Genomic DNA, 26,070 nt, shown 5'->3' with positions numbered 1-26,070 from the left:
TCCCACAAGTCCATGGAGCAGCCCCGAGCCCTAGTTAAGAAGGCCCGATGCAGAAGTTTAAAATGAATTTCTCATGGAGATGATGCGGTATATAAACTTAAGGTTTAGATTAGATTAGATTAGATCTCCGTCGCTTTGAAAAAACCCATACCCATCTGAAAAATTTCTTGAAGGTGCCCAGCGTCCAAAGTGCCTCTCAGCTCTTTCTCCCACTGGCGAGCCACTTGAGCAATGCCAGCCACGTCCTCCAATTTCTTAACTATCCTATACCAGCGAGAGAGGAAGTTCAAAGGTGTGGGTAAGAGGAAAAAATACCTGTCCAATTTGGTGCCCTCCATGCTAGCCCCCCCCCCCGGATCCCCTCAACTGAACGTAATAATGGCGAGCCTGCCGGTAAGCCCCAAAAGTGTGTCACCGGCAGTTCCAATTGAGTTCTCAACTAGTCAAAGGAAGGGAACTCTCCTCCCCCCACCTCCAGCAAATGATGCAAGGACTTACAGCCCCTACTGGCCCAAACAGTAAAAGGAGACTTCCCCACTCAGGGATGAAGGCCGGATTGCCCACCAGCCCCAAGAGGGGTGATGCTCGGCTGGTCTGTCCCTGTTTGCACCGCCATCAGTCCCAGGCTGCCCAGAAAGGCTGTAGAAAATCAGTTTACTCCGACACTCCGGAGAAGATCCCCCCTCGTATGTAAGAGATTAAGAAAGGTATATGGATGACACCACTCCTTTACCAGGGACAAGGGAAAGAACCGCTGCTTGTCTAAAAGGCATTCATGCACCCCACAAAGCAGCGCGGCCACATTATAAGAGCGAAGACCGAAGGGTTGTGCTGGGGTGGGGGGGGGGGGTTATTGGGGGGATGTGATCTGTGGGGGATGAGTTTTGTTATCTAAAATGCTGAGTTTGTTTGTACTTGGTTTGTTTCCTGTTTGATGTTTTTGTTGAGCTCAATAAAACATATTTGAACATAAGAGCGAAGATCCGGTACATTTAGTCCCCCCTTATCCGTGTCGAGACCAAGCTTGGTATATGCAATCCGGGCCGACTGACACGCTACAAAAAAACGGCGCACCAGGGCTTTACAATTCTGTTCATCCCTCCGTTTAATCCATATGGGCAGAACCTGAATCAGACACAAGAGTTTAGGCATTATCATCATTTTCAAGAGTGCTACCCAGCCCAAAAGCGATAGGGGAAGGTCCATCCATGAGGTGCAAAGTGATTTCAACTGAGTCAGAACCCTGGTGATATTCATCTTGTATAATTCAGAATCAGAAGTATGAATATGAATGCCCAAATACTTAAGAGAGGGGGCCAATGGTTTAACTGAAAGATCCCTATGCCAGGACTCGAAGCCCACCCCCTTCAAAGGTAGAACCTCAGATTTACAGCAATTCACCTGGAGGCCTGAAAAAGTACAAAACAGCCGCACCCAGCGTAAAAATAGCAGGAGTTGCCGATCAGCATGACAGACGTACAATAGCATATCATCAGCAAATAGGCTAAGCCGCAGCTCTTGAAAGCTGATCTGTATACCTTCCACTCTGGATCCTGCCTAAGACGCGCTGCCAAAGGTTCAAACGCTAAGACGAATAGAAGTGGAGACAGCGGACATCCCTGCCGCATGCCCCTATAGAGGGGAAAAGGGACAGTCAACTTTCCATTCACGATAAGTTGCGCTCTCGGGTCAAAGTACAATGCCTTCATCCAATCAACAAATCTGCCCGCTATCCCAAATCTCTCTAGGACCCAAAACAAATGGGGCCATAAGACGCTATCGCGCACCTTTTTGATATCTAAACTAGCCAAGACCATCCGGTTCTCACTCCCCCTAGCCTCCCAAATCACAAGAAGGGACTTACAGAGGTTCAGAGAGGCATACCTCCCGGGTTCAAAACCCACCTGATCATCCCCTATCAACTCCGGCAAATAACTATTCAGACGTTTGGCCAAGATGGCCGCCAACAATTTAACATCTTGATTTAAGAGAGAGATTTGTCGATAAGACCCTGGAAGGTCCACATCTTTGCTGGATTTGGGGGGAAGAATGACATGCGCCAAGTTGATTCGTACTGGGTTACCCTCAGCCGAAGCGTCAGCAAACATAACTGCAAAGGTAAAAGGACCAAGTCCTGCAAAATCTTATAGAATTCTGGCCCCATACCATCCGGACCCGGGGATTTAGCTAGCTTCAACCACCGTATAGCAGCCCTAATCTCTTCCACATCAATAGGTTTGTTCAAGATCTCCACTTGCTCAGTGGGTAACACCGGGAGGTGCAGACTGTGAAAAAAGGCCTCATGATTGTTCTCATCCACCGTACCAGCACTATAAAGAGAAGTGTAGAAACACACAAATTAGTCTGCAATAGTCTCAAAGTCAGTGTATCTGATCCCCACCACGTCCCTTATGCCTCAGATAAGTTGTTGCTTAGAAGCCGGCTGAACCAAATTAGCTAATAATTTCCCCGTTTTCCCACCCCACCTATACAATCGTTAGCGCTGAAAATAAAGATCTTGTTCTGCCTAGGCGGTTAAGATCAGGTCAATCTCCTTATGAAGCTGATAAATTTTGACCTTAGCACTCTCGTCCAATTTAGTGACATGAATCCTCCGGATCTGCTGCAGCTCCAGAGAGAGAGTCGCAGGAGGGCACCATCTAGATCTCGTCGCTTTTTGGCCATATAGGAAATAATATGCCCCCTTAGAACCACCTTTGCAGCCTCCCAATACATCATGGGAATCACATCCGCAGGCGGATTGTCTTGTACATAGTCTTGGAATTTGGCCCTAAGGAAAGTATGGAAGTCCTTATCTTTATACAAGAAGTCCGGCAATTTCCACACTCTGTCCTGATCCCTATTCAACAAATTCAAGGTGAAAGAGATAGGGACATGGTCGGACTCCTCGATGTGGGCTGCAGCCACGCTGGACAGGAGGTGCTGTGAAGGAAGGAGATAATCCAACCGTGAGTACATTTTGTGAGAATGAGAGTAAAAGGTGTAGTCTCGTTCATCCGGGTGGACAACCTGCCATGCATCCACTACCCCCAGCAGTTCACAAGGAAATTAACCCCTTTAGTGTCATAGCTGGCATCCCCCTGTCGAGGTGGCTTACGATCCAAGAGCGGGTTAGCCTGAAAGTTAAAATTGCCCCCCTATTAAAAGCTGATGCATCGGATAGTTGACCAATAGAGCCATCAAGTGGGTGTAAAAACTATGTTGGTATACGTTGGGAGCATAGACATTACAAAAAACCAGTGGCATGGCCCACAATTCCCCCATGACAAGCACATACCATCCCTGTTTGTCAGCAATAACCCTATGGACTTGCAGTGGCAGTTTTATGTGGGCAAGAATGGCCACCCCCTTCTGTCTTCCATTGAAAGAAGAGGATCACAACTCCCCAACCGACCCTCTTCAATTTAGCATGTTCAGACATAGTAAGGTGCGTTTCCTGTAGATAGACAATATCAGCTTGAAGTTTCCTGAGCAGTGACAGAATCTTTGTTTGTTTCACAGGTGAGTGGATACCATCTGCATTAAGTGAGACATCCTTGAGATTAACCATTGTCAAAATGGCCACAGGGTGAACAATACCAAGAGAGTAACATTACATGAAGGGGTGAGGTCCCCCAGCAAGACCCCCTCCCTGCAAGTGAACAAGCCACTCGTCCCCCACCAGGCACTCCACTCAAGACAACAAGCAACCCCCTAAACCCTCCCCATTCTACAGTGTCCCCCCACTCACATAGCCACAGACATCCATCACCACATTCACACCAAAGCAAGAAGAAAAGACAACCTAAAAAACAAGAGTTCCCCCCCATTCTGCCCCCCTCCCCCAACATAAACATCCTTTGCAGTCACACAGAGGAGAACTCCGGGAACCCTCTCCTCTGAATTTGGAAACAGAAAGTACAAATAACATTGGCCAGCCTGAAGAGAAAAGCTAGATCGAAAGACTCTCCCCAAGGCAAAGGTCGCCAACATAGAGTGAAGTGGATATACCCCAATCAGGCGCACACAAGTCCCATACAGAGGCTGTCCTAAAATGGGGTAAAAGAAGAAGATGAAAACAGAAGGTAGCTGGATAGGAAGAAATGAAGGTGCCAGGCACAAAGTCATCCCCAATGCCCAAAGCTCCCGGCCCACCAGCAGCATTAGAGAGTCCGATAGCTGTTCACAAGCTAGGAAAGCACAGTCTAGCGAAGTTGGCTGTTCTGCAAAGCTCCTCAGGGCGCTGGCAGCAAATCAGGATCTCCCGCAGCCACTGGAGGCAATGCCTGCACAAAAGCTTCTAACTCCTTCGGTTTGTCAAAGGAGAGTTGCTTCCCATGATAGTACAGGCGCACCTGAGCAGGATACTGAAGGATAGCGCGGAGGCCCTGCTGAAACAGTGCCGAACAAAATGGAGCTGTCTCTCTCCGCTTAGCCACCACTGCTGAAGAAAAGTCCTGGAAAAGGAGCACCAAGCAATTTTCATAGGTGAGCTGCTTACCCTCCCAGTACCAGCGTAGAACCTGCTCCTTTTCCACAAAGTTGAGGAACCGCAAAATCACCGGGTAAGGTCGATGTTCTCCCTCCCGTCACTGCACAATTCGGTTTGCTCGCTCGAGACTCAGCTTTGGCAGGTCCTCACCCAGCTGGAGAAAAATGGGCAACCAGGTTTCCAGCCAGGCGCGCAGATCACCCTCTTTAATTGTCTCTGGTATGCCCACTGCTCTTAAGTTATTCCTTCGGGCTCGGTTTTCGTGTTCTACCTTTTCCTGCAGTTGCTGTGCTGTTCGTTCGAGTGCCTGCATGTGAGTAGAGAGTGAGTCTGTGGTGGCCTCCTGCTGCACCATGCAGACCTCAATTTGGAGCACACGATTATTAAAGGTGCTCAGACCATCCCTCACTTCCTGAAAGCTAGCCTGCAGCCCTGACATTTCATCCATGATGGCCATGAAGTATTTTTTTAGTTCACCCATCGCGTCCTTGTGGAGAAGCAATGTAGGGGGCAAAACAGATGGTCCCGCGGAAGACTCGGTCTCTGACACCATTTTGGCTGTGGCCAAGGTAGAAGGAGCGCGATGATTCCGTGTACCCTTATGCGGCATACCCCGCAGTATGGACTCTCTGGAGGTAGTAAGCTGTCCCTCCGACCTTTAGCAACAGTTATATAATCTAAAGATGCAAGGCAGTGAGAGTAGGTCGTAAGGAGAATCCGATTTAGGAGAGCTGTCCCCGGAGCTGCTCCTCAGGGCGTCTTACTCAGAATGTGCTCATCACATGAACCCCTACTTCATTTAAATAAGAGTAGTGCTGTTACCGAATTGAATTATAATTGATAGCATCATTCAACAAATTCTGTGTAGGGTTAGAGTATGGATTATCTATAGGATCTCACTACAAATCCTGACGCTATAGTTCTGCATTACTAACTCCATATTCCCCAACAATGAAGCAATCCCTCTTACAAATCATCACATAAAAAATATTCAGATTGTGAATATTGCCTCAGGAACAGCATACTGCCAGGAAATTCTATAAATAGTAATGAAACTTGGGCTCCGAAAAAATATGCCATTAAGTGTTTTTTTTCTATAAATTGAGGGTATGCACCTTGCAATTGCACATGCTAATTCTAATTTATGTCAATTAACTGCAATAATTGATTGCTAGTGCCCAATTATTGATAGTTAAGGGCTTGTTGATCAATTAAGTTGTGCATGCAACTTTGGGTGCCATAATAGAATCAAAAATCAGAAAATTCACATCTACGCAGACGACGTTCAACTGATCATCCCACTGAAGAAACAGGATGCGATGACTAAACAGAGGATCAAAACAGGCCTAGAGAAAATCTTCAGATGGTCCAAACAAATGGACTAGCAGCCAAGGAAAAAACTGAACTACCCAAGTTCCCTTCCCTTCCTTTGTTTAAAAGCAGACTGAAAACCCACCTTTTTGATATAGCTTTCAATCCATAACCTTACTCCTCACTGTTCACCATTCTAGCTATCAAATTAACCACCCCCTAACTGTATCTCCCACCCTGGCATCCTGTTGATCTGTCTTGTCTGTTTAGATAGTAAGTTCTTTCGAGCAGGGAGGGACTTTCTCCTTCGTGACTCTGTAGAGCACTGTGTATGTCTGGTAGCTCTCTAGAAATAATTAATAGTAGTAGCAGAGAGGCAGCTTTCAGGACCAGCCAAAGACATTATGCATTCATCACTGAAGCTGCTGGTAACCCACTGGAAGATTGGAGGACTGCAGTAGGAGTGGATGGATGAGGGGGGGGGGGGGAGACAACAGAAACCAGAATGAGAGAGTTACTGGACACTGTGGGGAGGGAGGATGTTGCACAAGAACTAGGTTGTATAGCTGGGATGGCAAGCCTTTTATTTCAGGTGGCACTTTCCACTCCATGCAACCCTGTAGCAACACCTATGAACTGAGCCCAAGCAAGTCTATGTGAAATTGGGGAACAATCTTAGTACAATTAAAGCACCATCAACTAAAGCTGAAACCGAGATGTTTTGAAGAATCTAATATGAAGATCCAGTATAGCACAAATGAGAAGCAGAATAGTTACCCAGCATAGAAGGGACAGTCTGATATAACAGTTAAAGAACTGGAAACTAGAATATGATGAACTAGGGCTGTAATAGCATGTCCAATTTTTCCCTCAAACATTTAACATCTTTCACCAGAATTAAACAAACTGCAAAAATCAATTTTTCAGACAGCCAGAATTAACACCAAAATTGCAAACAGGAAGAACTCCTTTTTTTTTTTTGGGGGGGGGGGGGAGAAGATCCAGCTACCATCCCATAACTTATTTACTGTATCTACAATTTACAAAGAATATGTTTTCTTTAGATATCTAGAAGCATTCAGTTTAGTTTCATGGATTCAAAATTGAATAAACTTGTTTATTTAGATCCAGAAACGTTATAACCCGGAGACAAAGATTGCCCCTTCCAGCATTTTTCTTTCTCGCCTCTCCCTCCACCCCTCCAACTGCCCAGCCCAGCCACTATCCGTCTCTCTTTCCTCTCCGTCCCTCTTCACTTCACACCCAGGTCTAGCATCTTTCTCTAACCCGCTCCCTTCTCACTCACCCCTCCGGTCTAGTTTAAAATGTATTCTTACTTGGAGAGCGAGCGAGCAGGAGTTGCAGCGATCACTCAAAACACTCGTGGCCGGCCCCGGAATTTCCCTTTTGACGCTACTTCCTGTTTCCGGCGGAGCGGAGGCGTCACAGGAAAGCTGCGGGACCGGTCGCAGGCAGCATGTGTGAAGTGTTGCCGCTGCCGGCGATCTCTCAAAGTAAGTACAGGATAAACCGAGAAAGAAAGGGAGGTGGCAGATCGCGGGAGAGGAAGGGGAGTGATGTCGGACCTCGGGGAATGGATGGAAAGGGATGCACGACCTGGGGCGAGGAGTAGTGGAGATTGGAGAGGGAGAGATGCAAGCAGGGGAAGGGAGTAGCGAGTGGCAGCTAAGAAATGCTGCACTATGGGGTCGCAGGGAGTGAAGAGAGGTACTGGATCATGGGGGGGGGGGGGGGATAGTTTAGGGAGATATGTTGGATCACGGAGTAAGGTGAGTGCTAGTTCTTGAACATGTGTGCAGAGGCATGTTAGGTATGTGAGGGCATTCCTGTCATAGTATGCGCAAATTTAATCTATTTGTTGATTTTACTCTGAGCCAGAAAAACCTGCCAAATCTATCTGCAGATCAGTCCCCAGTATTACCTCATTACCTAGGCAGACAGCAGCACTATTCCCTTGCTACCGGCTTCAACCACGTTAGCTCAAAGCACTTCTTCCCACAACCGCTTCTGTAGCCAGTCCCCTCCAAATGATTTTTTTTGCCGTTTCATTTCAACAACCCCATATATATACCCCTTTTTGATTAGTTGTTTCAGACACTGAGGACGGGACCTTTTACTAAACCCCACTATCCTTGGAACAATATATAATGCCTTATTCTTAAGTAAGAAATACTTTAAATTTAGTTCGCTTTACACTTTTGAATTTTCCAGCGCACCAGTGAGAAAAAATTCCAGAAAGATTTGTTAAACAAGATAGGAACCTACACTTATGGAGGAGGGTTTGTTTTTTTTTTGACAAGGAGGTAGCTCAAAGTTTAGCCTGAATGCTTATAAAAATGTAGCAGCAGGCTTGAGTCGGAGGCTTTTTCTCCCCCTTTATGAGGTTCCTATCTTGTTTAACAAGTCTTTCTTGAATTTTTCTCACTGGTACGCTGGGAAATCAAGGAAGATTTAAATGAAAATTTAAAAGTGTAAAGCGAACTAAATTTGAAGTATTTCTTACTTAGGAATAAGGCATTATATATTGATCCAAGGATAGTGGGATTTAGATTAGTTTGTTCCTTGGTTTTGTGGATGTGGAGTGTTTCGACAGGACCTTTTATCCCAGGTCTCAATTCATGTAAGAATAAAAAAGTATCCAGAGTTAGACCAATGGTTCATCTAGCCCAGTATCTTGTTTTCAAGTGACCAATCACATCCTGGGGTTTTTATTGGCCACCACTGCACACTGGGCAGATTTCAGCAAGTGATTGGAGGCTGGAGATGTCAAGCTAAGTTATGGTGCTGCCAGGTGCTGAAAGGGAGTCACATGCAAGATGCTCTGGTGAGCACCAAGTGGAAAGGGGAGCAGGGGATCCCTGTGTACCGCTTCTGGAATAGTAGGATTTAGTCCTTGGAGGCCCAAATAGGACTAGGAGGATTTAGTCCCTCAGGCCCAGATAGTGTGCATGCAGTCCAGACCCTGCGATGTGCAGTGAATGTATGTTACATGGAGGCAGTCTTAATGGGAAACAGCAGCCACATGGACCTAGTGGGTTGCACAGAAGTGCACAAAACAGGTGGACCGCTGCTACAACGTGGGCAGCACAGCTTTGTGCCAGCAAGGCTCTTTCCAGGGCCAGCCTGTATGCAAGCATAAACTCAGTTGAGTTTTGGGGAACCAATTGATTGCTGCCTGGAGAGAGAAGGAAGTGGTACTCTCAACATGTTTTTTCTTCTTCGCTACTGAGTCACTTTCTTCCAGTTCATTAGCAGTTGATGCTCCCATCAGGTTGGCTGTGGAGTCATTATAGTACAAGGCTGCTTTCTTTATTCTTTTTCCTTTAATCTTTGCTTCTCTTTGGGAAACATATATATATATATATATATATATATACATACTTGTGTGTATAATCAAACAGTCCTTCATCATTTATTATTCACCTATCTGGTGCCAGCAGTGTGCGTGTAACTCCTCCATCCAGTGTTGTTACTCCTCAGATGCTGAGCTGAATTTCAACTATTTCACATGCATGCAGTGCTTGAAATATTCAGGACACAAACCTTTTCTTTTTAAAGGTAAAAGGTACAGAAGCAACTAGCCTAAAATCTTTTTTCTGCTGGGTTTTAGTATTGGCCAAAAGGCTACAGCCACCGTTTCGGATTCAGCCAAAACTGACTGTGTGTTTTTGGTGGAAGCTGAAAATTTGTGCTTTATCCTGTTTGCAAACCCTCCCCACCCAACCCCAGTGATCAGGAGTTGCATTTTCCCCCTACCTGCTTGTAGATACTCCCCTTGAGTCTATCTTACAATCCCTGGTGATTTAGGGGTGTAGTCAGGGCAGGAGTGATCCCCAGTCACTCTTGCCCATGCCGGCTGCTATAGTGGCAGCCATTTTGATAGTAGAGCTGACATGGGCAAGAGTGACTTTGGATCATTCCCATCCTGAATACACCGCTAGATCACAAGAGATTGCAAGGTAGCTGGGGGAGGGGGGGAGAGACCTATTCTTTTTGTGTGTGTGGGTAATGCAATTGCAAGTAATGCAGTTATGATCTTGCATAGTAGTTTATCTGGTAAAAAGAGTGCTCTAAATAAATGCCTTTGAAACAAGTTTAACAGGAATTTAAGTCTATAAATTTGGGATGATAAGCTCCTTAGGAATCAGCCTCTCTGTGGACTGCTGTTGAGCAGTCAGCAATTGTAAAAGCACTGTGGCTTTTAGTTTCAGTTTTTATTAGCAGAAGATATTTTGCTTGGAGGTAAAATATGGGGCTCCTTTTACGAAGCTACGCTAGGGTTTTTAGCGCACACACAAAATTACCACGCGCTATAGCACGCGGTAGCCGAAAATCTACCGCCTGCTGAAAAGGAGGCGGTAGTGGCTAGCGCACTCGGGAATTTAACGCACACTATTGCGAGCGTTAAGGCCCTAGCACACCTTCGTAAAAGGAGCCCATAGTCTTTCATTATTAAAATTATAATATACTGTATATTCTGGCTTGGATACTATTAGGGTGATTCTAAAGAATTTCCAGACTCAGTTGAGTATAATGAAGCAAACTTGTGGTGTGCAGAAGTTTCTATGAGAAAGGAACCTGCAGTGATTTGTTTTCAAGCACAAGTACCAGTCATTTTATAGTGTTATTAGGGAAATATTACAATGAAATGAAGTTTATATATTAGAAAATAGTTTGAGAAATGTATTGTTCTTGATTGCAATTTTTCAGAGCATATAGTCTTCGCATTCAGTAACATCAGTGGTCTTTTTTATTCTGGATTGTTCATCAGGCTGGAATATTGTCCACAGTAGAGACCAGTGTCTGGACTCCTTTTCCCTATTTTAGAAAGACACTGTATCATGCTTGTCTTTTAAAAGCAGGCACCAGTGTGTGATTTCACTTTCAGGCCTGCTTTAACTCATGCACATTTGTCTCTCACTACCAGTTTCCTTCTGTTTGCAAATAAAATAAAACCCAGCAGATTTTGAAGAAAGAATCTTGGGAAATCCTCTCTTCAAATACACTAACACTGGCTCTGAATTGGTGTTATTTTTTCACTGGTAAGGCAGATGATCTCTTTAACATCTGTTTAACTACATTTGCATGGTATTTGTGCTAATCTTTGGCATGGACATTGTCTCTCACTCTAGAGCCCTGAGAATTTTGTGCTCACTAATGTGGGCGCTAGTCTTTCCAAAACCATAAAAATTCTGGGTATCACACTAGAAACGCACTTGACTATGGCTGACCACACAAACTTAACAGTGAGGAAATGTTTTTATACACTATGGAAGCTAAGGACTATTAAAAATACTTTGACATAACATCCTTCAGGTTACTGGTACAGTCGCTGATCCTATCCACCCTGGACTATTGCAACATTGTCTACCTGGGTATCCCACAAAAAACAATAAAGAAACTGAGATTAGTGCAAAACACTGCAGTTCGCCTAATCTTTGGACTGAGAAAAAACGTCCACATTAGCCCATACTACAAAAAACTGCACTGGCTACCAATACAGTTCAAATTTGCATGCATCTGCTTCAAACAAATCTGGGGCCTAGCACCTTCCTACCTGCTTCACTCTTACACAACCCCACACGAACAACCAGAAACAAAAGCATCTTTGCCTATCCTAAAATCGCTGGCTACAAATACAAATCCTTCCTTGACAGAACCTTCATGTTCCAAGCTAACAAACAACAATCCTGGCTGGGAAACTACATAAATAAAACCAAACAGACCTACAACGCATTCCAAAAATCAATCAAAACACTCTGTTTGATAAATTCATCACCTAAACAGACTGACCTTTGCTCACCACAAACAAACCCCCTACAAACCCGAAGCAATCTCTCTGGCAACCCCTCTCACTTCCCTCCCTTTACAACCCCTCTTACTTTTCCTCCCCTTACTACCCTTTTCTCCTGTAACATTCCCCCTCATGCATTTGTAATTCGCTGAATGTCCAGCCTTCTTTCGATGTGAACCGCCTAGAAGTTGTCTGACTATGGCGGTATAGAAAAATAAAGTTATTATTATTATTATATTAATTACCTCCTGCGCCCGCATTTGATTTTGAACATTGGCCCATTAGAAAGCAAAACAATACACAAATCTTTCCAGAGTTAGACCCCAGATACACCACTAGAAAATCTCACATAAGAGTCTTCAGTCTCACTCATTGTGATGGTGAATCTTACTTTTTGGGATGGACCACCCTTGACACCTGTGTTTTTATCTTACACATTAGAAGTGGATATGCCTTATAATTACAGGATCCTGCGTGGTCTCACATAGTCCCTTTGTAGATTTCTTGTTGCCAGATTGGGATGGGGGAAGGGGGAGTATTGGGTGCCCTAGATAAACCTTCAGCCTTATCCCACTCCCAATTAATTTTCAAGTCCCTAGCCCATCAATTCTCCCTTCTAAGATTTTGATAATTAAACTATGCATACTGTAATCATGATCATCCTACAAGAACTCATAAGTGGACATCGTATTTTTCAATATTATATTTTATTTTGCAGGTAAAAGTACAAACTGATGATCCTTTGAGTTTGTCTGGCTGGAAGGACTTGTTTTGTTTTGACTGTAACTGCCCCCCTCCCTTAGAAACTGCTGCCCTCGGGAACTGCTCAGTTATGCCTAATGGTTGGCCCCAGCCCTGCTGAAGTGTGGGCTGTCCCGGGTATCAGGAGGGCAAAATCTTTTACGAATAAAATTTCATAAGAACATAAGAATAGCCTTACTGGGTCAGACCAGTGGTCCATCTAGCCCAATATCCCATCTTCACGGAGGCCAATCCAAGTCACAAGTACCTGGCAAAAATCCAAATAGTAGCAGCATTCCATGCAACCGTCCCATGTCAACATAACTCAATTACCTGCATACTTGTACATTAACCAGATTTAAACCTATTTTATAAAATTGCCTGACAAAAGCAGCCAAAATCACTGTTATAATGCAGCTGTGCACTTTTACATCTGGCTTGAGGCACATAGGTGAGTGTGAGGCAGATGATGTTGGCATTTGCTGCGTGGCAGTTTATGCCCAAGTAGGTTTTTTCATATTAATTGTTCAACATTAAATTTTACTGTGATGTTTGTATTATAGGCCCAGTGCATCTTGTATATTACATGGTAAACTATGTTGTACACAACTAAAGCACATACAAATACAAAAGTTGGAGAATTAGGTGGGTGGAGGGGAGGAGTTGTAATTCTGATTAACCACCTCACATGCAGAAAAGGCTGGTCCTTGCTCTGTCTTTTGAAACTATCCCACCTTTTATCAAGCTGCACTAGAGGTTTTTAGCATGGGTCGACATGGTAAATGCCCTGACGCTTATAGAATTATAATCCACATTCGAGACAGCAAATTGAAACTTCAAAGTACTAACCTCGTACGTTGTTTTTTATGACGCTAAGAGCTGAATATACGAGTGGAGTACTTTGAAGTTTCAATTTGCTGTCCCGAATGTGGATTACAATTGGATTTGTTTTTTGATGGACGTCCTTTTTTGAGCAGCTAAGTACTTGTGTATGTGTATTGTGAAGGTGATGTGTTGTGTGTATTACCATATTTCTAGACACTTAGGTGTATAGCACTTAATTTAAGTAAGTCTCTACACCTGGCGGTTTCTTGGTTTTTTCTCCTGGTGGAGTTTTTTTCCCGTAGTGACCGCCGGCTGTAAGAGGAGCATCAGTGATTGAAGCAGGGCAGCTCAATGCTGCATGATTCAGCTTAATAGCTGTATGATACTTGAGGTGTGGTGTGTACTGAAGCTTGTTTGTGCTAAAGTGATTATCTATGCATGTTTTATGCTTAAAGTCTATACACCACAGTGCCTAGTTAATTTGTCAAAATTGGGCTTACGCTTACTTTAATTGCTGTCATATTTATTAGAGGAGAGCTCAATTTACACTTGTATTGAATATGAACTTGCATTGTTGGTCCCTTGGAATATATGGCATTTATTACGTACCCCATGTAAAACTCTCTCCTTTCACAACTGTTGTCTTAGGCCTGTTATGTGAAATATGGAGGAACCGTGTTGCTGTTTGGAGCCAAGATCCTGGGGTATCAGATAAACTCCGTCTTTTGGGAAATATGGATTTTTTTTTTTTTTTTAAACCGGGGAGCGAAAATTGAACTTTTCTTTGGTGGGCGGAGAGTTGAATAACCTTGTTGACACATCTGTTAGACAGGGACCATATTCTGATATCCTTCTCTTTTTATTAAATGTTATCTTTATTATACTTTTATCACATACATTCAGAAAAATACATGAACAGTAATATTAAATAAAATCAAATATATTAAAGATGAAAAGGAAATGTTAAACATTATACTTTAGCCCACAGAGTCAAGATTACACAAAAATAAAGAAAAAAAAATAAAGAGTTGCACAACAGTTTAGAACAGCTGATTGAGGTCCTATGATTAAGCATTAGAACCTACTGGACTTTCTTAGCAATAAAAAATTCCAGAAGTTGTTTTGGCTCCAGAAACATATAAATCAGACTCAAAAATTACAAAACATGAAGAAAATTTCAGAATAAATGTCCCAGGTAGAGCCCAAACCCTTGGACTCAAGGTCAAAAAGCTTCTTCTAACTTGGGCCACTCGTAACAAGTCAGGAAAATTCTTATAATTGAGCCAAAATCTTCCCATTTGGTTCATATATTATTTCAACAGCAAGTTACGGTCAGGCTCCTACACAAAAGTGACCACAAGAGTTGACTTCCCTGATGTCATTTCCAAGGATGACTTGAGAAACTCAGTTAAATTCATAGCATGCAAAATCTAGGTCTGAGTCTGTCTCAGGTTTTGTAGAAAAATCTGCATTGCATTTAGAGAATTGAGAAGACAATCCCTAATAGAACCTGTCCAGGTTCTAAAATGCTTCCCATATTAACTTCATTGTTACCTCTGCCGATAATCCAACACCGGGTTTCTTTCAGAAGACACTGTAGGTAACTTCCTTGTTCTGGGGGCTCCCCAAGTAGCTGCTTCAACCAATCCATCCACTTGGCGATAAAATGGCAGCAGGAGTCCCTCCAGCAGAGACAGCAATTAGAGGAAGATGCCTCCCCCTGCACCAATCTTCCTGATGCCATTGCACTTCTGGACCACGGGAGTGGCAGACAAATCTCAGGGCTGAACAACACCCTTTCCAAGCTTCACGATGTCCATGGAACTGCTGAGTTCCAGCTGATGTGCCCGGCTGTCCAAGGCCACAATCTTCCAACGTTGACTGCCTCAGTTGGGGGAGTGGAAGACCAAACTGGAGGGTATGTTTGAGTCTTTACCCTTCTGTTCTCCATTCTAGTTAGTACCATTGGAAAGAGCAACCATCCTCCTCCTCCACCATATCTTGACTCTCACAGGTTTGGATCACTCTTTGTCTGGTTTGTCCTCTGAGGCCTGTCTGATATTGATGGCCCTACAGCATAGCCCTCCAAGTCATTGAAACACACGAGCCCCTCCACTATTACAAGGTGGTATCTCTTTGGAGGGCCTATATCCTTCTCAACTCTTCAGGGTCATATTAATCTGGACTGAGAAGACAGATTTGCATACTGTTAAATCAAACACTATATTGCATCTTTGGACCCCAATAGTATAAGAAATGATTTGGAACTTAAGATTTTTTTCAGTCCTTTTTTGTTAGAGAACTTAACTATTTCAGAAGTTAATGCAATATTATGGACCTTGAGTGGCCTTAGAGACTACTTGATGTTGAAGGGGAGATGGGAATTGTATTTGGGAATGTCTTTGGATACCTGAGATGTGGAATGTAGTATTAAAGTGCTCCCTAGCTTGATTTTGAGAGCAGATTATAGATAATATTAATATAAATTGCATAAAATATGTTTTGTATATCAATCAAATCAGACAACAAGGCAAACAAACCCCATGGCAAATATGCAACAGAAAAAGAGTGGGGAAGGAACTACACATCAACCAGGGATAAAGCAGAGTTTATTAAATGCAATCAACTGTTAAAATACCAAACATGACAGGATAGTCATGAAACTTCTGTGTGATACGCTAGAATTCTTTTTGACAAACCCAGACAGTAATTGATGTGCAAAATTTTTTTGTAGATCCTCAGTAGGCTTGTTATTCTCCTTTATGCATTTCATATAGAGATCGCATAAGCCATTCTCTTCATTGGATCATTTTTTTACTGTTTATGTGCAATATTCATTATTAAAGTGAATCCTTAAAATAGTATAATATCTTTTTAGTTAAAAATATTAATCAGGGAGCGCCTCCACCGGCATGACCATGTTTCATTGATTTTTCTTCAGGGTCGAGGCTCCCATTGTATTGTTTATCTCGTTGCTTTTGTACTGCGCTTCACATAAGTTCATTCAATGGAGCGCAGTTCAAAATCAACGAAATAAGCGATACCATCTGTACCCCTGAGGCAGGCTTTTTATTACAAAACCGAAACACGGACCATGTCGGGTCTACAAGATAGATTGGTTGAAATATGTCATGTTTGGTATTTTAACAGTTGATTGTATTTAATAAACTCTGCTTTATCCCTAGTATATGTGTATGGTTCCTTCCCCACTCTTATTCTGCTGTATTATTGATCACAATTGTATAAAGATGGGATATTACCTACTGTTTTTTGTGCTAAGTGTAATTAAGGTCATAAGAATTTCATTCATGTCTTTTGAAATGCCCGTTCAGGCATTCTGGACAAAAATAGGAGTCTTCTTAACAAATATTACAGAGCAACCCCTTAGATTACACCCCAAAACTCATTTGTTAGACTTGGTATCTGCTTTTTATATACACGACAAGGGAAATAAATTTTGTTGTGTGCTAGGTGCTCCTTATGAGATAAATCTTGGTTCTATATATTATAACATTACTTTAAAATGTAAAAAAAAAAGAAAAGAAACAGTTATGTTTCACCATCACTAATGTGTATCCACTTTGTGATAACTTTGTTCATATATTTTATAGAAGCTGTTTTTTCTGTGCTGAGATGAACTTACAGCTAAGCTATCTTGACTTATTTTGGAAGCTTTCACTATACAATTATTGGTTTTCTTTCAGCGTTTATATGGCACTCAGGGATAAGGTGCCAGATAGTACACACAGGTACAAGAAACTTCTATGCTGCAGCCCTTCTAATCTAATTGGGTATCTGATGCAACAAGGGATAAAGTGCTTTTCTCCCAGCAATTGGCAGAGGTATGTATTCAACTGAACACATTATTTTTAATTAGTAGGGCACTCTGGCCTTTAAAAAGGATTGTTTAAAAGTGACATAGAGTTGGGTTACTCTCTCGGTTGTTGATTACCATCATGTAGGACAGTGATAGCATGGACGTCATTAAGATACTGATGTGGTGCTCCCATCTTCTCACTCTTCTGCTGTTTTTTGCTTTCTGCACAGTTGACTTGTGGTTTCCTCTGTGCCCTTTACACATTGACTTGTCATTGCTTAACAAGTTTTGATACCTTTTCTCTGAATCTAAGAGTCAGTGGGAAGGTGGGAATGAATTAAATTCCTGTCCCTCTACTACTCTCTCTAATACCAAGCCTGGACAGGACTTCAATCCAAAGTAGAGAATGACACGGTGACTGTTACCCGCTGCTAGCCATGGGTAACCTGCCAAAACAGGGATGAAAAAAAAACCTGTTCACCACAGGTACGGAGACAAGGCCATTCACCACCCCATGGAGTGGTGAACGGCCTTGTCCCCGCAGTTAATTGAGGGAATGCGCGCAAAATACTTAAATCGTGCAGTTTGAGCATCTCCCTTGGCCTTACCTTCGCTGGCGATTTTTCTCTTAACAAGCAGCCGGAGCATTTTCTGAAGTCATGTGCGGCTGGCTGGCTGCCTGAAACTTCTCCTCTGACGCAACCGGAAACAGGAAGTTGCGTCAGAGCAGAGCAGAGGAGAAGTTTCAGGCAGCCAGACGCACGCGACTTCAGAAAATGCTCCGGCTGCTTGTTAAGAGAAAAATTGCCAGTGAAGGTAAGGACAAGGGAGGGAGGGAGATGCACGGACCATGGCAAGCGAGAGGAAGGGAGTTTCCCATAGAACTTGGGGGGGAAAAAAGGACACCAATTAAAACTGGTGTAGCAGTGGTAGGGCGGAGTGCCTCACTTGCCGATTTCTGGGCTCAGAGCTGGGTTCTCAGACTCTGACTCAACTGGGATAGTGCACTTGGGTCCATGGGAAGGGGGGGGGGGAGGGACCAGGCAGGAGTAGTAGGAGGGTGAGGAAGAGAGATGAACTGCCAGACATAACTCAGCACTGAAATCTATCATGTAATACACAGCCTGCCAGGCTTTGGAGATGAAGACAGCAGTGTTCCCTCACAGTAGGAAGGAGAGAGTGAAAGGGGATAAAGTAAGAGGGAGACAAATATTGAATCCACAGCAGGAAAGAGAAAGGGGAGGACAGGCAGGTGAGCCAGATGCTGGAAGCGAGGGGAGAAAGAGGGAAAGAAGCTTGATGGGGTTGGAGAGGAGAGAGACACATTGGTGTGGAAGAGGAAGAGAGGAGAAATCTGGACACAGGAAGGTAACAAACAGAGGGGAAATTATGTGCATGGGGGCACAGGGACAGAGACAAAAAGGGGAGATACATGGGGAAGGTGTATGGGCACAAGAGGGGGCAATGCCTGACACAGGAGGGAGTATACAGATACGGGGGGAGATATTAGAAATGGGGAAAATAGGAACACAGAAGGGAGATAGTTTGTGCGGATGGGATCAGATGGCTTGCGGGGATGGGATGGGGATCGAGCTCGCGGGGACGAGACAGGGTCAGGGACTGAGCTCACGGGGACAGGGACCAAGCTTGCGGTGATGGGGACAAATTTTTTCCCCTTGTCATTCTCTAATCCAAAGGGGGTGGGGAAAGAAAGCTGTGGAAGGGATAGCCTAACTGGTGGGGCCAGGGTTTACAGTGAGAGAATTCTGCATAAAATATTTCTCAAACATGTTTAATTATATATCTGTACACACAGTGATTTTATTGTGTTGAATCTTGCAGAATTTTCAAATTTTTTTTGTGCAGAATTCCTTCAGGAGTAGTAGATGAACCTTTTAACAAAAAAGTACTCCCTTTATGACCTCTCAATCAAAGTACCTAAAGGGAGTTTAAAACTAAAGAAGAAAGCAAAATATTAGAAATTAAGATGATCATATACCTTCAAACAAGTATAAAATAACCTGTAAAAATACAGTTGGTACAATGGAACATATGCTTTTTAAATGTCTTTATGTGGTTTCTTATTGGAGTACAGTTTGGTCAACAATTTCAACCTTGCTTTCTGTATCTGAGCCATTAACTTACCAGATAATTATATTGGGAGGTATAGGGTGAAAATCTATATTAGATTCTTATAAAACACAATTATTAAAGAACTTATTAATGATAAACAGTTAAAACAATTTGATCTAATTGGAAGGATTTTTCTAAATTGGAACATAATATGTGGTGGAACATGTTATACTTGTATAGTAAGTATGAAAAAATGTATGCAATGACGTGGTAATATGAAAAAATTCAGGAAAGTATGGAATTGCTTACTTAATTTCAAAGAATAAATGTTATTAAATTTAGCTTGGATTATATGTTGCGACACTCTATGACTTAATCAGAAAGGGTTTCTTCACTCTCTGGAAACTCAGATCCATTAAAGCTTATTTCGATACGTCGGCATTCAGAACCCTGGTCCAATCCCTCGTACTAAGTCAACTTGACTACTGTAACATCGCCTACTTAGCCATTTCCCAAAAAATATGTGGCATGTACAACTAATGCAAAATGCAGCGGTCAGATTAATCTTCGGACTAAAGAAATTCGATCATGTATCACCCTACTACCGGCAGTTACATTGGCTACCGATGGAAGCACGCATAAAGTTTAAATTCACCTGCTTCTGCTTTAAAGCGCTAAATGGACTTGCCCCTAAATACATAATTGACCTTTACTCCTTCTCCTTCTCTTTATTTTATTTATTTTTTTTTTTAAATTTTGTATGTTATTATGTATTGTTCTGTCATGTATTGTTTCCCAGAAATTGTAATTTTAATTTGTTCATCGCTTTGAAATATGATTAAGCGATTAATCAAAACAATTATTAAACTTGAAACTTGAAGCTCTCGTTCCTACTTCAATTCCCCCCCCCCAGTTAGAGGTTGTAAACTGAAAAAACACCATGAACACCTTCTTTCACATCAAGCAGCATTGTGGGGTAAAGACCTAGATCAACTGCTTTCGCCCACTACTTATGAGGAATTCAGAAAACGTCTAAAAACTCAACTGTTCCTAAAGTATCTAGACAACTGACCCACTCATCTTCTTTCTCCTCCATAGTGATTCCTTTGTCCTATTAATCTCTTTCTCCTCAACAACGCATTTCCGGTCCTATTAACTCTCCTCTTCCCCCCTCTTAAATTCAATCAATTTGTACCTCGCTTAATCTATTGTAAACCACATAGAACTTAATGGTATTGCGGTATATAAACTGTTATTATTATTATTATTAATTCTTTTACTAATATTGTTATTATTTTCTTTTGTTTGTGATATTTTTTTCTTTAAATATTTCAATAAAATATTTTTGGAAAAAAAAATAACCCATAGACCCCTAGCACGAATTTGTTAATTTCTTCAGTCATTTCAGTGAAATTGTGATGAATGAGAATTAGGGAACCCCTCTGGTACATAAGTGGTTCCAATGGTCCTTTCCTCCCATCAAGGCCATTCATTTAAAAGTGTAACATGAACAGCAGTAGTACAAGATCCCATCTTGAAACATTAAGTGAGCAATGAACAGAAAAAGTTTGGGAACCACTGAGTCATACCATTCAGTGACTGTGTTTTTCATGTGTGGGCCCACTATTCTGTCCCTACTGAGTTATGAAAATGAGGTCCCACAGTGAGTGTGTGTACATGGTCTCTCATCTCCCACAGACTGCCCCTTGCAATCTAAGTTTATACCTGAAGTAATGGAGGGTTAAATGGCTTCTTCTCCAAGATCACAAGAAACTGCTTTGGGATTTGAACTAGGCTTCCCTGGTTCTCAGGGATATTCCCCTTGCATGTCTACCTCACTCCTCTCTATGCACAATTTTCCTCTTCCTTTCCCCATGTGCGCCATTTCTTTCCCTCTCACTCACACACTCAAGCCCAACAATTGTTCCTTTTTATTCCCTTCCTCCTTCCTATGTCCCAAGTAGTGCCCCCTTCCTACCTCCCTTTCTTGTGTGTCCCGAGTTTGTGCCCCCTCCCCCTCACTGCCTTCCAGCCTTTATCCCACCCCCTTCCTCCCTCTCCCAAAGCTAACCCGGCCGAAGCCTGCCTGCCCCCAAGCCGACCCGCCACCGATTCCTCCTCCCCTCCAGTCCCACCCCAGCTCCATTTAATTATCCCCTGCCACCGCAAATCTGGGAAGGGAAGGGCTAGGGGCGTGCAGCGATTGCACACCACCGGCCCACAAGCCTTCCCCCCGATGTCAATTCTGATGTTGGAGAGAAGGTCCAGGCCAGCCAAGAAGTAGGGGGCTACTCTATAGCAGATTTTGGTATAATCCACAAAGAAGCAAATCTTATCCAACAATTGTCCCTTTCTATTCCCTCCCTCCTTCCTATATCCCAAGTTAGTGCCCCCTTCCTCCTTCCCTTTCTTCTGTGTCCTGAGTTTGTGCCCCCTTCCCTCCCACTGCCTTCCAGCCTTTGTCCCACCCCCTTTCTCCCTCCCCTGAAGCTGACCTGGCCAAAGCCTGCCTGCTCCCAAGCCGACTCGCCACCAATTCCTCCTCTCCCCCAGTCCTCCGCCAACTCCATTTAATTATCCCCCGCTGCTACCACCGCAGCCACACACCAGCTCCATTTAATTATCCCCTGCCACCGCAACTCCAGGAAGGGAAGGGCCAGGTGCGTGCAGCGATTGCACACCGTCGGCCCATAAGCCTTCCCTCGACATCAATTCTAACGTTGGAGAGAAGGTCCGGGCCAGCCAAGCAGCAGGGGTCTACACTATAGCAGATTTTGGTATAATCCAAAAAGAAGTAAATCTTATCAGACAGCCCTTCAGCAATATCGCTTATAAAAATGTTAAAAAGAACAGGCCCAAGAACAGAACCTTGAGGCACACCACTGGTAACATCCCTTTCCTCAGAGCGATCTCCATTAACCACTACACTCTGTTATCTTCCACTCAACTAGTTCTTGACCCAGCTTGTCACTTTGGGGTCATCTCAAGAGCACTCAGGTGTGGAACACTGTCAAAGGCTTTGCTAAAATCTAAATAAACCACATCTAGTGCACTCCCTCGATTCAATTCTCTGGTCACCCAGTCAAAGAAATTGATCAGATTTGTCTGACAAGACCTACATCTAGTGAATCCATGTTGCCTCTGGTCCTGTAATCCACCGATTTCCAGAAACTTCACCATTCTCTGTTTTAAAAGCGTTTCAATTAATTTGCTTAACACAGAAGTCAGACTTACTGGCCTGTAATTCCCTAATTCTTCTTTACTTCCACTTTTGTGTAGACAGACAACATCTGCCCTTCTCTAGTCTTCCGGTACCACTCCCAACTCTAGAGAAGCATTGTCTATCTGTAAAAATCAATCAGTGCTTACCATTCCTCTATCCTTATTCACGTTTGTCTTCTACAGCCCACTTCTGGCGCTTCAGCCATGAACTGCAAGGCCGTGTTGTTTTGTAGCGTCACAAGATTCGGAGCAACGGTTTGATCGTTTGGTTATAGACCATATTTATCCATTTGATACCCTAAGACTCCTGATGCAGGCCGGGTGGCCGAAACATGATCCATGTCGAGTCATTGAGTTACTTTGGATGCATGAGTTATTTTGGATGAATAAAGACATTTGGATTTATCAGATGAGTTGAAAGACACTTTTTTGTGCACCATTCTGATTGGACATTTCCACTTTGCTCTTGCCCGCCATGAACACAGAACAGAAATATTTGTTAAAGCAATTCAGTGTTTTCTTTATGAGCTTCTACATATTCTTCCCCTTCACTTTTTAGTCTCACCATGCCACTTTTGCACTTCTTCCTATCACTGATATGTCTAAAAAAAAAAAAAAGTCTTGTCTCCCCCATTTTACCGTGTCAGCTATTTTTTCTTCCATTTGTATCTTTGCTTTCCTGACTACTTGACCAGCCTCTCTTAACTTTTCCAGATATTTTTGCCTTTCTCTCTCTTTATGCGATCTTTTGTAGTTTATGAAAACTAACCTCTTATTCCTTACTTTCTCAGCTTCTACTTTTGAGTACCAAAGCAGCCTTCTTTTCCTCTTACTTTTACTTACTTTCCTCTCAAAAATGTTTGTCGCCCTTACAATAGCTCCTTTTAGTTTTGTTCACTGTATTTCTACTCCTTCCAGATAACAATTCCTGTGAAGGAGGCCTGTACATCACACCAATGTAAATATATTTACCATTCCCTCTTTCCAAATTGATCCAGTGCCTCTTCTTTGCTCTGCAGATCTTGCAATTGTGTGGCTTTAATATGATCTTAAACATATAACGCAACTCTCCCTCCTTTTCTTCCTACTCTGTCTTTCCTGAACAGATTATAGCCCGGTAGAACTGCATCCTAGTCATGGTTCTCTGTGAACCATGTCTCTGTGATGCCACTATAGCCAACTCGTCTTCTTCCATCACAGCTCTAGATTCAGAATCTTGTTTCCCATACTTCGAGCATTAGTATATACTGCTTTCCAGACATTGCCCCCTTTTCCCATCTGTGTAGAGGTATTCAGTTATTTACTTACCTGAAGGCTTATACTCATCCTGGGGCTTTGATCGCCCTGCCCCATCACTTCTAGTTTAAAGCCCTCTTCAGTAGATTAGCCAGCCTGCTGTCGAAGACATTTCTTCCCTTCTTTGATTCATGTATACCATCCCTGTTCAGCAGCCCTTGGAAAATCATCCCATAGTCTAGGAAGCCAAATTGCTCTCGATGACACCTTCCACATAGTCACACATTCATTTCCAGGATGTGTGCTTCTCTGACCTGGCCCTTACCTTCGACAGGGAGGATGGATGAGAATACCACCTGCGCACCCGATTGCTTCACCTTATCTCTCACTTTTGATACGTTCACACGGGTACCTGGCAGTATCATTACAACATTGTCGCTCAAAGCAAAATGTAAATGTCTTTCACAGTTCAAAAAAGGCATAGATGAGGGTAATTGCATAGAGTAGCATTTATAACCCCAGCCACTTTATTAAGCAGCATGAGTCATGCTGTTCTTTATCTGCCCTCATTTGCTGTGTCACGGAATATAGTGGCCTTGTTGGGCTATCTGGAAAGATTTGCCTTGTTGTGGTTGATACCAAAATCTGCAATAGACACCCCTGATGGTGTAGATAACATGAAGAAGGACCTGGTGAAGCTTAAGGAATCAATTGAAAATTGGAAGCTAAGATATAATGCTAAGAAATGCAAGGTCATTCATTTGGGCTGCAAAAACCCAGGGGAACAGTACAATTTAGTGGGTGAGGAACTTTTGTGCAGGAAAGAGGAACAGGACTTGAGTATCATGGGGGGATCAATGCTAGGGGTCAGTAACCTTGAAAGAGACCTGGGAGTGATGGTAGACACAACACTGAAGGCGTCGGCACAATGCGCCACAGCCTCGAGGAAAGCAAATCAAATGTTAGGTATCATTAAGAAGGGTATCTCGACCAGAACGAAGGAAGTCATCCTGCCACTGTACCGGGCTATGGTGCGCCCGCACCTGGAATACTGTGTACAGTACTGGTCACCGTACCTCAAAAAGGACATGGCAGTGCTTGAGGGAGTCCAGAGAAGAGCAACTAAACTGATTAAGGGTATGGAGAACCTTACATACACTGACAGACTGAAGAAGCTGGGGTTGTTCTCCCTGGAAAAGCGGAGACTCAGAGGAGATATGATAGAGACCTTCAAGATCCTGAGGGGCATCGAAAAGGTTGACAAGGATAGATTTTTCAATTTGAAAGAAACCACAAGAACAAGGGGTCACTCGATGAAATTGAAGGGGGACAGGTTTAAAACAAACGCAAGGAAATTCTTCTTCACACAGAGGGTGGTCGACACATGGAACACCCTTCCGGAGGCCGTAATAAGAAATAGCACAGTACAGGGTTTCAAGGATGACCTGGATAGGTTCCTGGAGGACAAAGGGATTGAGGGGTACAGATAAGAGCAGTGGAAAGTTTAGAGATAAGTGTTGAGGTAGGCATAAAATTAGTCAAGGACCGCAGATCAGGCAATATGCCTGATGGGCCACCGCGTGAGCGGACCGCCGGGCTAGATGGACCTCTGGTCTGCCCCGGCGGAGGCGACTACTTATGTACTTATGTACTTATGTGATGACCTTAAGGTGTCCAAACAGGTTGAAATTGTGACAGCGAAAGCTAGAAGAATGCTGGGGTGCATGGAATAGTCTCCCTGTAAAGGTGGTGGAGATAAATACTGTGTTTGATTTCAAGAAAGCATGGGACAGGCACTTGGGATCTCTTAGGGAGAGGAGGAGATATTGGATGGGCAAACCAGGTGGGCTATTTGACCTTTATCTACCATCTTGTGTCTGTTTCTAACACTCTGATAATGTATGCAACATTTGCCACCAAACTATTTGGGACCTACTTCATATGCTATAATTAGGTTTAACAGTAATATGAAATTTCAATGTGTATTTTATGGTGACATTTGTGTACCTCTGTATAGGTCATGAAGCGGGTACGTTCCGAGCAGATTCAGATGGCAGTGAACTGCTACCTCAAACGTCGACAGTTTATGGACACAGATGGCCCCTTGAAGCAAGGGCTACGGTTGTGCCAGACTACGGAAGAGATGGCAGCCAATCTGACAGGTATTTTGCTTCATGCTGTGTTTATATAGTAGTCTAACAGTTTCAGTTTTGGGTCCTCTGAGCAGGACTTTAATCTTGAAAAATTCTTCCCTTAGGATAGTATGAATTGTCATGTTCAGAATGCCATATATCTAGGTTTTATTTCATATTCTGACTGTTTTGTTCTCTGGTTGTTTTATTTATCCTTGAATTTTTTGTTTGGGTTGTAAAGATGAGCTTATTGATGAGGATTTTACTTAGCACACTTTGTGATACTAACTTTTCTCATTTGATGAATCACTTTGGCAACAAAGTTAAACATATATAAGCAAAAGAAATCCAAAATGATGGATTTTTTCCCCTGTATTTCAACTGAGTTTTTCTAAGAGTTCTTTTT

The 26,070-nt window shown here is 43.1% G+C and overlaps 2 protein-coding genes across 6 annotated transcripts in view; one reads left to right on the top strand and one right to left on the bottom strand.

The window, feature by feature from the left end:
• The window catches only part of URB2 (URB2 ribosome biogenesis homolog), a 132,148-nt gene extending 124,297 nt beyond the window's left edge, over nucleotides 1–7,851 (bottom strand). Inside the window, exon 1 of one of the 4 annotated variants that reach the window (XM_033938058.1) lies at nucleotides 7,754–7,851. The gene's annotated coding sequence lies outside the window, so the exon portion shown is untranslated. The other 3 variants (XM_033938057.1, XM_033938060.1, XM_033938061.1) reach the window with 3 other exon arrangements.
• The window catches only part of TAF5L (TATA-box binding protein associated factor 5 like), a 101,191-nt gene continuing 82,285 nt past the window's right edge, over nucleotides 7,165–26,070 (top strand). The window contains exons 1-3 of one of the 2 annotated variants that reach the window (XM_033938062.1): nucleotides 7,165–7,317; nucleotides 16,889–17,026; nucleotides 25,550–25,694. In XM_033938062.1, the coding sequence (XP_033793953.1) occupies nucleotides 25,553–25,694 (142 nt within the window). In that variant the 5' untranslated portion in view covers nucleotides 7,165–7,317; nucleotides 16,889–17,026; nucleotides 25,550–25,552. Of the gene's footprint in view, nucleotides 7,318–15,083; nucleotides 15,103–16,888; nucleotides 17,027–25,549; nucleotides 25,695–26,070 lie in introns of those variants that run through there. The other variant, XM_033938063.1, reaches the window with a different exon arrangement.

This window comes from Geotrypetes seraphini, chromosome 3, assembly GCF_902459505.1.
Source record: "Geotrypetes seraphini chromosome 3, aGeoSer1.1, whole genome shotgun sequence".
NCBI lineage: Eukaryota > Metazoa > Chordata > Amphibia > Gymnophiona > Dermophiidae > Geotrypetes > Geotrypetes seraphini.
This window is presented reverse-complemented; position numbering and strand designations above follow the sequence as displayed.